The sequence below is a fragment of the Anastrepha ludens genome, chromosome 6, assembly GCF_028408465.1.
Source record: "Anastrepha ludens isolate Willacy chromosome 6, idAnaLude1.1, whole genome shotgun sequence".
Taxonomy (NCBI): Eukaryota; Metazoa; Arthropoda; class Insecta; order Diptera; family Tephritidae; genus Anastrepha; species Anastrepha ludens.
This window is the reverse complement of record NC_071502.1, coordinates 35,169,359-35,184,181: the sequence shown is the minus strand read 5'-3', so window position 1 is coordinate 35,184,181 and position 14,823 is coordinate 35,169,359. Positions and strand designations below refer to the sequence as shown.

The window sequence follows — 14,823 nt, the reverse complement described above, 5'->3', positions numbered from 1 at the left end:
ATTTTGACCACATATAAAATCCACGATGGAGAATCCAAAAATTCAATAAAAAAATAATAGCCTATGAGCACATAGGCTATTGTTATACTAAGGGGACGATATACGAGTATACATATATTTATATCTCGATTCCTTTATGCTTTTATGCTTTAACCGTTATGTAAACAGAATTATAATACCCTTGGGCACATTTGAAAACTGAAATGTTCTACGAAAATATTTGTTAGTGAATTTTAATGGGGGTTACGGGATACAGAAAAGTGACATTGCAAGCATTTGCCTACTTGTAATGGTCAGAAATACTCGCCTACCCGTAATGGATTATGGGTTCACTTTTCTGTTTCAAAAATTCTGGTATTTTCGCTGCTTGAAGCTCAATATCTTCATGCATTTGTCTCGTTCAGTTTTAATTTTGTGGGCATTAACAGTATTTGATTTAAACATAGTTTGACATAAATTTTATTTCGATATGGGCTTTATTAACTATTTTGTTTTTGTTTTCCCCCATAGATATTGAACAAAACAAATCGTTATTATATAAACGGCTATTCACATCACCAGATAGCATCGGATTATGTTATCACTTTTGTAGACTCTCCACCGAATTCTGAGGAATCTTGGACAGGTATGCCTTTAAAAAATATTTCATGTTATTTATGCCTTTAAAATATTTACTACTAAACGGAGTTATTATTGATTTATGTTTAAAAGAAAATTTTTACTTTTCAAACGGTTTATCAAATTATCAATATTTAGGCATTTAGCAAAAGTATCATAGCATTACTTGTTTAATGCAGTAATCTCGTCAATCGTAATTTAGGCTCCACAGGTAAAACAAATTGAAACATTAAATTACAATCATCGCCTGATTTTATGGTTCACTGATAACAAAATGTTGGTAAATATTTTATGAGTAGTTAAAAGGTTTTTTAAAAGCTCGTGAACGCCTAACATGCATTATTCTCATATATCGTTTGGGGGCTTCATTAAGGAGCACAATTAATAGAAACAGTTAATAGTTCAGCTATAGTCTGTTTAAGGGCAGAAACAAATAGTTCGAGATAAGTTAAAAATAATGTTCACTGCCGATTTATTTAAACTATGCGCGTGTAATCTATTCTCATACATAAAGGGTGGTCCAAATGCCAGTTTCTATTTACATATATCATAGGCTTTTGAGACATTTTTCGAAGTGCCACACTCTATTATGCCACAACAATGGTTCCTGCGCTATACAAATGACACAAAAATTGCAATGGCTCAAATTACAAAAGACTTCCAATTGCAAAAATTGCCATCCAGGGGCTTAGAATAGCCTAAATTAGATATTGAATTTAAAGAAAATTCATCTATTCTGGCAGGGCACATTTCCATCATGTCACGATAAAAGTGACGCTTTGCGAGATTTTGAAAAGGTGGCATCATTGCCCAATTTTTTGAAACTGCTGGAAACGTCTTTCCGATCAACGGTGAACACCAGTACCACAATTACCGATTTTTTGTGGGTTAAAACTTAATTCATGGAGTTCAACGCTCTTTGGTTTTAGCAGGACGGCGCAATGTAACTTAAAGTGTATCAAATAACCGATATCTTGCGCGCTAAGTAATCGTGTTGTCTTTTGCACTGCCTGTTGAAGCTGTAATTCGACCCTGCTAACCTCTTTGCGGCACTCCAAAAACCAAGGATGATAGATTTACAAGATTTGACCAATAACTATGGCGAAAAACAAAATTGTGAGAGGAACTTCGGTTGCCACGTCACAGGGCCTTCGGCAGCCAATCTCTACACGATCATTTCACATGTATTCACACACTCGTCCAATCAGACGTTGCCCGGATAGCAACCAAGCAATATGTGGAAGACTGTGTTTGATTTTTTTTTCGAGTATCACCAACACAATCTTATCGCCCGCTTAAATCTGCAAAATAATTTCACGCACTCGTCCAATAAGTTGTTGCTCAGATGACAACGAAGTGATCTTTTCTTATATCACTAACAAAATCTCAGTTTTTTTGCAAGCACATCCCCTGTTACGTCGGCCCATCAACTGATTCTGTCAAATTCACTGAGAGCCGGATAACGGTCTGTTATTGCCCACACCTTCTCAATTCTTTTCCCTTTTTAAAAATTAAGTGGGAATAATTGATTTTACTCATTTTATTATATTTTTTAGAAGACTACTTTTTTTGAACCACCCTTTATTCTCTGTTGTTATTTTTTTATTTGTAATACCTCTGAAAGTTAATGATAAACAAAAAAACTATAATAAATAATGATAAAGTGATTAAAGACCGAGCATAAAAGACCTCAAGTGAATTGTTTAGTACAAAGGAACTCCAGTTATATTTAGTTAGTGAAAAGCAGTTAATAGTTATAAGCATTGTTTTGAATGTACGAGTAATTATTTCTTCAAAGTACTACCAAACAAAAAATTGCCCGAATTGTAGTGAACAAATCTAATTAGTATCTAAGTTGAGTAATTGGCAAAATTAATAATCGGTTAACCTCAGCTACTATCAAAAATCGCCTGAAATTTATTTCTGGAAATATCAAACAAGTTTGTGATGCAGTATAATTTTCAGACGAACACTCGAAGGAATCGCCTGGACCACAAATTATCGACGTACAAACAATTTATTCAAATAGTGGATCGCGAAAGAGACGAATGGATTGGGACTCATTGGATATCGGTCAAAGTGGAACCCCAACTACAGTACAGTCTGGAGAATTAGCCAATAAAATTCCACATCACGAAAAAGAAAAACAAAAAAAGGAAAAAACGGCGGGTAAGTGCTTTCCCAACCTTAAGTCTGGTCAAATACCCATTTTTTATAGATATTTTTTAGGAATTTTGTTTTTTAAGAAAATAAAATGCGATTGTTTTGATTTTATAGTATATTATTATTGACATCAAATATCATAGTATAAAAAAACAATTTTTTTTTTTTTTTACATATTTTTTTGTAGTAGTGTGGCACCAAAGTAAGCGTCTTAAAAAAAGATAGGTGGCTTGTCAACAGGATTTTGGCTCTTCGGGACATCTGATTGATCTGAAATTTTCATCAGTTATTCCACACATCAGTAGTTCTGGCAGGTCCTACATTAGTTTTTTTTTTCAGTCCTAATTTCCACCCGATAAACATACCTTTTTTTTTAAAGGCCGCCATTTTGTTATATTTCAGAAAAAATGTCCCATTGTAGCTCCTGCCACAATGTCAAGCTTTCAAAATAATAATCAGTTTGATACTAATAAAATTTGCGCCAATATAAATTTTGAACAATATAAGTTTGCTGGCGATAGGTGGCCGTGGGCCGATGTGTTCCAAAAGCACACATTCGGAAAACTTTTATATGGAAGAAAATGCTCAAAATCGTATACAAAAAAAAAAAAAAAAAAAAAAATTAAAAACAAATCAACGTTAATTTCGAGCCACTTGAATATTTAACTTTATTGTACTAAAATTGGGTGGACTATAAAACTGCACACCTTGAAGTTTTATAAAAGTCGAAAATTTTCATTGAATTTTTTTATAAATTTTGGAACTTAAATTTATTAGTTTTTTATGAGCTGAATTGTTATTGAAAATCAAGGAAAAAAAATTGCATGAAAAATTATTATAATATTGAGTTATAAAAATATTGTACAAGGATAAAGTGACTTAATTATGTGAGCACAAGCGTAGGCTCAGATATGTTCTTGTATGTTGAAAATTTTAAATTTGGCTGATACATATACAGAATTAGGAAACCAATTACTTATACTTGTGGTAGTAGTGAACGTCTTAAATCGACATCTTACTTTACTTACAGTACACAGACTTAGAGCCAAACTAGAAATGGAAAGGCATATTCGTACCTCGGAGTCACAAAAGTTCATCGAAATTGTATATACTACAATTATTAAATGTACAATTTGAATTATTTAAAATGCATTGCCGAATAAACACTGAATACTTGCGCGTTTCTGTTTTTTTATTATAACTTTTTAAAAATATCAGTTTTGACCGATGAAACAGCATCTGAGGCATTGGTGTACATTCTTATGTACATATTTACTTACCATACATAGCTAATATTTTATATCTATCGAATTTTTTAAATTTATTTATTTATTTTATTTAATAAGATCACTATGTCTGGAGTCAAAGGATTATATAGGCATTTTCCTCGAATCGATTTAAACTTTTATGCCCGCGTCCACTTGTGCCCTAGGAAATTATTATTTTTTCACATAACGATTGTGTATAACCGCATACAGGCGCAGAATAATGTGAAGAGTCGATTTAGTCATGTTCGTCCGTCCGTCATTGAAAATTAGTAGATATATTACTCTTCATCCGCGAAAGATTAGTGGTGAAAATGAACGAAATCGAAACCACTCTTCGATAACTGTAGTTTTTAAAAAAGAAAGTAATAAAGGGTCTTCCAATAAGAGGTGTTATTCCCGTAAATGGCCAATGGTTTCGTTGCCTGTGCGGCACGTAGCGCCGTCTTGTTGAAAATAAACGTTGTCCAGATCAATACCACTCACCGGCCATCGTTAATCATCTCTCGATAGCGCAATTCATCCACCGTAACTGTTGCTCCAGCTTCATTTTCGAAAAAGTAAGGTCCAATGACTCCGCCGGACCATAAACCGCACCAAACAGTCACACGTTGAAGATAGATAGGCTTTTCAACAATAACTCTTAGATTTTCTGAGCCCCAGATCCGACAATTTAGCTTTTTGGCGAAGCCGAGCCTCATCACTCAAGATGATTTTTCGATGGAATTCCGGATCATTTTCATGTATTTCGACGACCCAATCAGTAAAGATACGACGTTGTTGATGATTGGCCGGCTTGAGTTCTTGTGTTAACTGGACTTTATAGGCCTTAAGACCCAAATCTTAAGATCAATATTTTCGGCTACAACAACAATATTTTCGACTGCTCTTGAGCGACGTGCACGGGTTTTCTTCTTCACATGACTAGCTTGCCCCAACCGCTCGAATTTTTTTACCAATTTCTGTATTGCGGTCCGACAAGGTGCCTCACGATGACCCAAAAATGTTTGAGTTTCACGAACCGTCTCTGCCAATTTTTCACCATTTTTATAGTGAATTTTAATAATTTCAAAGCGTTGTTTAAGTGTGTATCGTTTTTTATTAATGGCGTAGTTTCTACTTGTCAAATATAAAAAAATGACAGCTTCAAAAGTGGCATCTACCGAAATAGCGGCTATTCAAAATAACACCTGTTATTAGAAAACCCTTATCTCTTTCATAAATAAAGCAGAATTATTCACATTAGGTACAAATGATGAATCAAAAAAATGCGCCGTGAGCAAAATAAAAAAAAAACGGATTACAGAAAAAATAAAAAAATGTATCTCCTATATCTCGGCAACCATTCAATATGTCCTACTGTATCGTAAAAGCATCTTCACAAAACGGAACCGATGAAGTTGACTGCAGTTGAAGCTTGGCGTGCTTTTATCCATGTATAGATACATACATATATTTGTATATACACCTGTGTTTAAAATAGTAGTAACGCGACGAACTACTAAGTTTTAAATATTTCTCTGTGAGTGTCCTGCCGTTGCTAGAGCAAGGCTACGAGTTTTGGGTTCCTACATATGTCGTGAGACTGAGTAATATTCGTTTCTCAGGACTAACTACCTTTGTCTCTGTCTCTATTCTTCCCTATCTCTTTCTCTGATACTTTTCTCCTTTCCTTCTTGACTATCTACAATCCTTCCAGAGCTCTAAATACAATGGGCTTTTTAGCCTGAGTGTTTTAGGAGCCACCAAATCTCTTGGTACTTCTTGGCTCGACCTCAATTTCAACTTTCAATTTCAAACGGCGAGAGCAAAATCTACCAAGTCTCAAAGACTTTTCCTGAGATTAATTTAAACACTTCATATACGCGTCGAAAAATCTCACTCTATTTGCAAGAAAAATTCATAAATTATTGAAAATCGTATTAAATCAAATTCGTGTAAAAAGAGAATTAGGTGTAACTTAACTTTGTGCGAAATTCTCAAAAATTTAACAAATTTCAGAAAAAAACTTTTTAAATATTTAAAATCTTTAGAAAGCTTTTAGGTACGCAGTTTTATATATATATTATATATTTGTGGTGTGCGTCTTGATGTTGTTCCACAAATGGAGGGACCTACAGTTTCAAGCCGACTCCGAACGGCAGATATTTTTATGAGGAGCTTTTTCACGGCAGAAATACACTCGGAGGTTTGCCATTGCCTGCCGATAGGCGACCGCTATTAGAAAAATGTTTTTCTTAATTTTGGTGTTTCACCGAGATTCGAACCTACGTTCTCTCTGTGAATTCCGAATGGTAGTCACGCACCAACCCATTCGGCTACGCAGTTTTATAGTCCATTCAATTTTAGCACAATAAAATGCAAGTTTGAAGTAGGTTCAGAAATCGAGTTGATTCTTGATATATGGACATACATATGTATATTTTTTTTGCATCGATGTTAAGAATTTTATTCCGCAAACGAGTAAAGCACATATTCGGCAGAAATGCTCAACACCTCAGCGAAAAATGTTATAAAATAAAATATCATAAATCAACGAGAAATTTTAGCTACTTGAAACTTGCACTTTGTGAAACTAATATTGCATGCGCTAGAATTTTTCTAAAAACTTTGAATACAAAGTTGAAAAATTTTGATGTACAGTCTGTGTCAGAAAAAAGGAACCGCGGTTATTCATGAAGTATAAAAGATATATATGATATTTAAATTTTTCATTCAACGGGGTTGGCGTCTGGGACTGGGAAGGCCAGTCCAATACTGTGACGCCATTTGTTTTGTTGTTTCTCAATGTGTTTTTCTGACAGAAGTGGTTTTGATGATGTGGGACGGTAGAATATGTTCGCCTCCTTCAGTCGTCGTTCGATGGTGTTGATACTCACATCTATTCCCTTTTTAGCAAGAATTGTGCGCTCTTGACGTAGTCGCAAAGAAGGGTCCCACTTAAAAAGTTAGATGATCACTTTATCCTGCTTTTTTGTCGTCCCCCGCTTCAAGCCACGCTCGGAAAAGTTATCAACATTTTTGTACACCTTACACCGCTGATTCCACATCACAACATCCTTTTTTGATTTTTTAATCACTTTTGCAGCCGGGACGTAAGATACCGCCTCGAAACGCTTCTTGTACCTCCCACTCATTTTTGTTTGGTTGCGTTTACGGGAAAGTTTCGAACGACACTAACCTGAGTTAGCACTGGGGTCGTAGCTCTTGAGTGGGACTATTGCGCAGCAAAAAGCAGAGCGAAATATATCCTGAAGTTACAAGAAAAAAACTTGCTCTTTTCTTCTAACACAGACTGTAATTCTTTTTTGAATTTTGTTAAATTTTTGTGAACTTCAGACAAAGTTTACAACTTTAAATTATGTATGGCTTCACTTGCGGAATGCGCGTTAATTGTGTAAAAACATAAAAAATGAGTACATAAAAAATAATATTTAAAACTTGGTAATTCGTCGCGCTACTATTATTTTGAACACAGTTGTGTGTATGTACATATATCAGCAGATATGTATATAAAAAATGTGTACAGCCTTTTTACTTTTCACTAAACACATTTGATAAAAGATCTTCGTTCAAGTTAGTTTATGCCCGGTCCAGAACGGGTTTTTCTAGGAAAATTAGCTGCAATTAAAAAAGTTGAATTTTTAAATTTAAGACTGGTTTTTGTTACATATTCTAATTCATTATAGAAATGCCAACTGCGTCTCTACACTATTATTTACATGTTTTTTTATGAAAATATTTAAATTTTGTTTTGAACTCAAGTTGGATGTGTGTAGTTGCATATGTATGTATGTGGAAGCAAATGAACCCTGCAGGAAAATTCGCGGTTACCAAACTGGTGCGCTGCCAGTGAATTTCGAGTCGTGACTAGGCCGCCTTCCTTTTCTTTTCTATATCAGCAAATATTAAATTGTATACGGTGATGTCCTAATAAGTGTCATTTACCCCCGATGCATCCATTTTTCAATACTTTTATTTTTCGTTCCAAGAGAAATTAGGGGATTCTTCGAAATCGATTGTTTACAATTTTAGTATTCGAGTACAACTGTCAGTGAATACCTGTTTAACAAATTCAAAGCTACTGAGACTGTGGAACTCAGCTTAGAAAGTTTTAACCAAATTTTCTTCCCTTAATGAATTAAATAGGTTTGAAGATGAGAATATTGCAGATATTGCTTTTTATGCATGGTCTACATAACAGTAATATTTTAAAGTATAAAAGCGCTATATGATATACTTGTCAATATTTAAATAAGATTACTCCCATGTAATATAATATATATAAAAAATATGCTTATTAAGGGGTTATATACAGTTAAAAGTAAAAAAAAGCGAATTTTACTGAATTTTCCACAATTTTTTCTGAGAAAACTTTTAAATTTATTAAAAAATACTTTTGGCGATGAGCACTATATCTCTGAAATTAAAAAATCAAACAAATTTCGTTAAAGTAATGTTAAATCTAATAATTAATCCAAGCAATAAGCAAAATAATTTTTTTTGAAATAGCGGTTTCTCACCGGTTTTTAACCAAAATTTCGGCCTTAAATTGTTTATAAAAAAATATTTATCGGAGAGAAAAAATCTTCGATTAAATACTAAAAAATATATTTAAGAAGCTCGTGTTAAAATTTTAGACTAATCGGTTTAGTCGTTTTCGAGAAATGTTGGTCACCGACTTTGAAAACACCATTTTGAAAAAAAACGCGTTTAAAGTTTGAAAAGCACTTTACAATCATTCTGAAACACCTTTTCAAATTTGCGTGTAACTTGAAAATATTCACCGGAACGGTATTTAATTTTCTGTGTGTATTCTTAAATATATGTACATTAAGAAAAAAAATAAAAAAAATCGAGTTTTTCAAAATTCTAACTGTATGTATATAACCCCTTAAGAGATTTTAGGAAACGAGAGTGCTAACGGCCACTTCTACCGAAGCAACCCCAAACAATAGAGAAAGGAGCAGTTGGGTTACACGACAACAAAGAAAACGAATAGACGTGGAATAATTTAATAAAAATTTTTTTTTGTCGCTTAAAATTACCACTGAATACAACTTCATCTAAACATTACAGGTTATGTCATTTGAAAAATTAACGATGTAGGTATGTGCACAGCCACATAGACATTTTAACGTTCGTCTGAGCAAGCGGAAAACCTAGTAAAAATTAACACACCTACATAAATGAAATTTGACACAAGAGTTAGTGTTGGCAAAAGACAGGTTATTATTTAAATATAAAATATACATATATATTTAATATTGAAATATATTGGTAAGCAACGGTGCATTCTTTCGACATATTCACAAATTTTTGAGGACAAAAATATGTTATACGACCTTTCCACAAACAGTAATGTTATATATTCTGGTTTAAAATATTCTGTTCACAATTAAATTTATTAATAGTTCCTGTATTTTTTTCTTTGGACACTCTATTACGCTAAAAAATACCACACTAAAACGTTTTGAAGGTCATGTAGACCCAGTTTCTGAAAGTACTTAACGAAGCAAGCAAAAAAATGATGGTGGCTGGTTAAGGTAGTGATTCATCCAGAATCCAACTAGCGCTTCCGCACCATTTTGTTGCCACAACCTGGCTACAAACTTATTTAGCGGTTAATTACAGCATGACTATATACAGACTGTGCGATTTAAGAACTTAACTAGGATATAGACGGATAAGCCATACAGTTGTTCGAGATTCTCCAACAGTGGTTTGCCCAGGGTTGACATTATCTCCTTCCATAGGGCATTCATTCCTTTCATAGGGAAATTGAAAATCGTTTCCTTTTTCTCTGGTTGTTCACAACTGTGACAGTTTGTGTTGTGAGCGATGCCCATTTCGGCTGCTTGGTCTTCGACAGACCAAAAGCAAGTTATGCCTACCGTGAGTCTCCAGGCTATGAGCCTTAAATGGTAAAAAAGTTGAATTTTGTGGAAATACATGCAGTTTTTTGAAATTGTTTGTTACTTCTTCTCCTCGTCTACACCTGTCACTATGTTGAAGTCTGGAAAACAAAATTCCAATTGACTTAAGAGAAAAAGTATTCTAAATCAATTTTCAAGTAAAATATTCACGAGACAATAAAACCGAAATAGGAGCAAAATACGAAAAACTCAAATGGGATTTTGATCGTTTAAAGGCACTGAAGTCAACAACACTGAAGTAATTGGCGCTAAACGGCCGCCGTAGTCGAATGGGTTGGCGCGTGACCGCCATTCAGTAGTGTCCGGGCTCGGTGTTGGCCAGATAAAATGGGCCAAAGTAAAAAGTTTTTTTTTTCGCCCGACGGCAGGCAGTGGCAAACCTTCGAGTGCATCTCTACCATGAAGGTCAGGTTAGGTATATCTAATTGATCTGAATAGATCTCACAGAGGCCACAAGGGTCTGTAGTGTTACCAGTGTTGATGGAGTCGCGTTAAGCATAGTTCGTGATACATGTCTTGGCGAGTTTTAATAAACAGTTTAAACCTTTGCCACCAATATCCTTCACAGATAAAAAACTATACCGATATCAAGCAGTTGTAACGAGTTCTGTTTAGAGCAGGGCAATAGCTAAGGAGGTGGTATAATGTACCCCTTTCTTCTTCGCATAAGTTACACGCGTCGTTCTGTACCAATCCCATTTTAGCTGCGTGATCTGGAGTGAGACAATGTCCCGTCAGTACTCCGACCAATAGTTTATATTCCTTCCTTTGGAGTGATAAAATAAAGTTGGTTGTTTTCATGTTGTAAGTTCGTAGCAGGGATCCCTACAAAATGCTGTATATCAGAATTCTTTTCGTACGAAATACTGTAAATTAACGTAACAAAATTCTGCAGTGACAAAATTCTGTACTGTCTTAAAAAAATTCTGTATTGACGAAAGTCAACGAAAAAAGGAGTTCTACACAAAAATACGGTGGATTGCGTAGCCGGAGTCGGACTGATGAGGGTTATTTTTTCTATAATACAGAATTCTGAAATACAGAATTTTGTATACAGCATTTTGTAAACAGAATATTGTATCATACAGCATTACGTGCCCAACCCTTCGTAGCATTATTTTGGCAGTCCTGTGGGAGGTCGAGTATTCCCATATAAACTGTGCTACCATGAAGAAACTCCTCATAAAAAACCATTTGCAGTTCGGAGGCGACAGAAAACTGCAGGTCCTTCGATTTGTATTATAGAAAAATATCAAGACGCACAACGCAAATCGAAAGAAGATGTAGGGATGCGCTAATTGCAAACACTAAGTGAAACTAAGACCTTCTCCATTTTGCCTTTCTATTGCAGAGGAGAAATAACCCGCTTCAAAAAAATAACCCTCATCAGTTCGACTCCGGCTACGCAATCCACCGTATTTTTGCGTAGAACTCCTTTTTTCGTTGACTTTTGTCAACAGAAAATTTTTTCAATACAGAATTTTGTTAATACAGGCCCTCCTCTTTCTTTGATATCACCAGCAGGTTCGGAATGCAATACTTTCGGAGCTGAAGCGTTGGCATCTACTATATTCATACGATGTGGCGCAGTCAAGTGCTATGCTAATTCAGATTTCGCCGCCGCTAACACGCGAAGATTCAAAAATCTTGCACAAATTATTTCTATCGAACGCTTCAGCCGATTATGCGTTTGCGCCATGCAAGGAAACGAGACCTATAAAATGCGTTTTCATTCACCGAGAGAGGACTTCATTTCTTCGTTTCATGCATTTTAGCAGCTGTATTTTATTTATGTACATACATATGTACAGTTAGTAACATAAATAAGTATACAGGAGCCTGATTTATGGAATTGTTTGACGCTAACGCTTTCCTTAATATGTAATCAAAATATTTTACACATGGTAATTGTGTACTGGGACAAGCTTTCATATGCGCCTTAATTTAGTTGTAAATTTTAGGTACCGTTATCCACGCTTTCCTTTGTCTTTGATGCCAGCGAAATTTATGTCAAAAAAGTTAGTATACAGCAAACGATTGTTCAGTTAGCATAACACTTATTTTTACGTATTGATTAAAAAAGTGAAAGCTATTAAAAGGAAATAATTAAAGTGAGTATAAAAATTTAGGGAAGTACGTTTTGTAATGGCACCAAGAGGAAAAGAGCTTTCTGATGATTTAAAAAAACTGATTATAATATATCACAAGGAACATAAATCATTGCGAGAAATCGGTCGTTTGATAGATAGCAGTTTTCCTACATTTCATTCCTACAGAACAAAATATTGTGAATAAATATAAAAGTGCGGGAAGCACCACTAATAAAGAGCGTTGTGGGCGTCCGCCGCTCTTAAGTCCCAGAGAAAAAAGCTTAGTCGTACGGAAAATCAAGACAAACCCCAAAATAAGTGTCCCTAAATTGAAATCTGAAGTTGAAAATGAGCCTGGAAAACAATTTAGAACTATTCGCCGGGTTTTGCATAGTGCAAGTTATCATGGGCGCAATGTTAGGAAAAAGCCTTTAATTCTGCTAACTATCATCCTAGCAAAATTTAATGCATCTTCGCTTGCATTTTTTGAAGCTAAAATTGCTCCTTTTTCTAAACCTAATTACTGCTGACCTTATCGAGATTAATTCGTCTCATTCCGCGACAAAAGAAATAATTTTTTGTTTGCCTCGTTACACCCTCGAAATATATACACTTACGCACTTTAGGAATTTTTTTAATGTTTCTGATTCTCGAAATCACTATAAAATTTTTCACAAAATTTTCACGATATCTCAACACAACCGACTCACTTTACAAATTTGTCGTTCTGGCACGCATCAACTTTCCTTTTCATTTCTTTTATTTTGGCGCATTTCTATATTCGCAATTGTAACCGTTGGCCCAATTAAAAAAAGTTCATTCTATGACATCTTTGATATAAAAAATTACAACGACAAAAAACAAGTGGGAGAGCTCTCTTTACTATTATTGGAGTAAAGTTTATTAAGAGAATTGTGGTGTAGTAATTTTTAATGTGGTGTTTTAAATTTTTGTGGTGCAAAACTCAGTGAGGTGCCTATATTTGAGGATGTTCTAAAATCTCTTACTAGCAAACCTTTCAAATCTCAATTGTACTAAAAAATTTTAACAGTAACATATGCGCCTTCTCATTTCATTCACATTTTCTGTCCGAACGGAAAATATTTTTTATGAGCAGCTTTTTCATGGCAGAAATATAATATCGGAGGTTTGCCATTGTCTGCCGATGGTAGACCGCTATTGGAATAAACTTTTTCTTCTTTTTGGTGTCTCACGGAGACTCGAACCTACGCACTTCCGAAAGGTAGTTTCGCACCAATGGATTCGGCTACGGCGGATGAGTCACATTTTTAATGATATGGGAAAAACTCTTTTTATTTGCTTTTGACAATTTCGAAAGGTTAGACAATTTTCAATTGTTAAAAATTACATTGTTAAACTTATTAGATGAATTTCCAATTTTTCAGTTAGGTCAACAAACACTTACGCACATTTTTAGTAGGAATTAACAAGTGCATACATGCACATACAAATACATATTATATGTATGTATGTATGTACGTAAAACCATAATAAAAATATTGTACAAAATGCGTACTATTTACTACATCTGTTTACGTTTTGATTTGTTTAATCAAATTTAAAAGTATTTGTTCTCAGTGTAGTGTCAATGAAGGGCCAGATTACAGAATTTCAAATTATCTCCATTGATTAAATCTTTAAACCTATACTATATATTGTGAACCCGCACAGCTTTCCACAAAATATTAAGAAGCGTGTACTCAGTTGGTATATGAACTGTAAAAACAAAAGTTGTGTTGAAGCACGTCGATTCATATATACTTATGTAAAATACATGAAGTCATGCATTTTTCAATATAGTAATTAAATTCTATATAAAGTACTCAGTAATATCGGATTTCGTTTAACATAAATACATTTTGTTATTTAAAGCAAATATTTTTGTCCGCTGGTTAAAGTGTTTGCACTGAGAGATTTACCACTGCAGTTTACAGGGAAAAATAATAATAATACAAATGCAGGAGAATGCATCTACTAACACCGACAATGGTGCTCGTATTTACACCTGGTATCAGACAAATATCTCGGGTACGATCACAAGCGAAGACGTTATGAAATTAATTTAAAAAAAGCAACAAATATAGAAGCGCTCAGAAGTGGTGTGTTTGTTGTTAATGGTGTTATTAACAAAACTGTACTATGTAAAACTATTATCAAAACGCGTGTTATAATTAGAAGATGGTGTAAGAAGAACTGTACGGTTGTACTCCTAAGTACACATGTGTGTATATACGCTGCTATATATGTACATACATGTGCATGTATCTATACATGTAGGAAATATGTGATATGACTGTGTTTTCTAACGGTATAATGTGTTAGAATTTGGAAGTCATTTTCATTCGATAGAAGAATCAAATTATGCTAATAAAATTTTATTTTATAAAATAAATTGAAAAAGTAATACAGAAAATTTGTTATTATTTGTTACCTATTGAAAATAGTATAAATAGCGAAAGTAAATAAAGTATATAGAAAAAATGTTATTATTCGTTCACTACTAAAAAATAGTATAAATAGCGAAAGTAAATAATGCGGAGTATTTGTTTTATACACCGCGTAAAGTATCTACATATGCATGTTTGTATATGTAGCACAGGGACTTATTGATAAGTTTTGATAAGCTAAGCGTTTTTTTATTTAGTTTTAATATTTTTTTTCGAAATATTCATTCTCCTACAAAAACCTTATATGTTAAATTTAAAACAATTCGAAAAATCTTCATCAAAA

General features: G+C 34.0%; 1 protein-coding gene across 1 annotated transcript in view; it reads left to right on the top strand.

Moving 5' to 3' along the window:
- LOC128868462 (upstream-binding protein 1) overlaps positions 1-14,823 on the top strand; it is a 57,573-nt gene that overhangs the window by 11,016 nt on the left and 31,734 nt on the right. The window contains exons 2-3 of the mRNA XM_054110567.1: positions 511-625; positions 2,584-2,787. Of these exons, the coding sequence (XP_053966542.1) occupies positions 511-625; positions 2,584-2,787 (319 nt within the window). The remainder of the gene's footprint in view (positions 1-510; positions 626-2,583; positions 2,788-14,823) is intronic.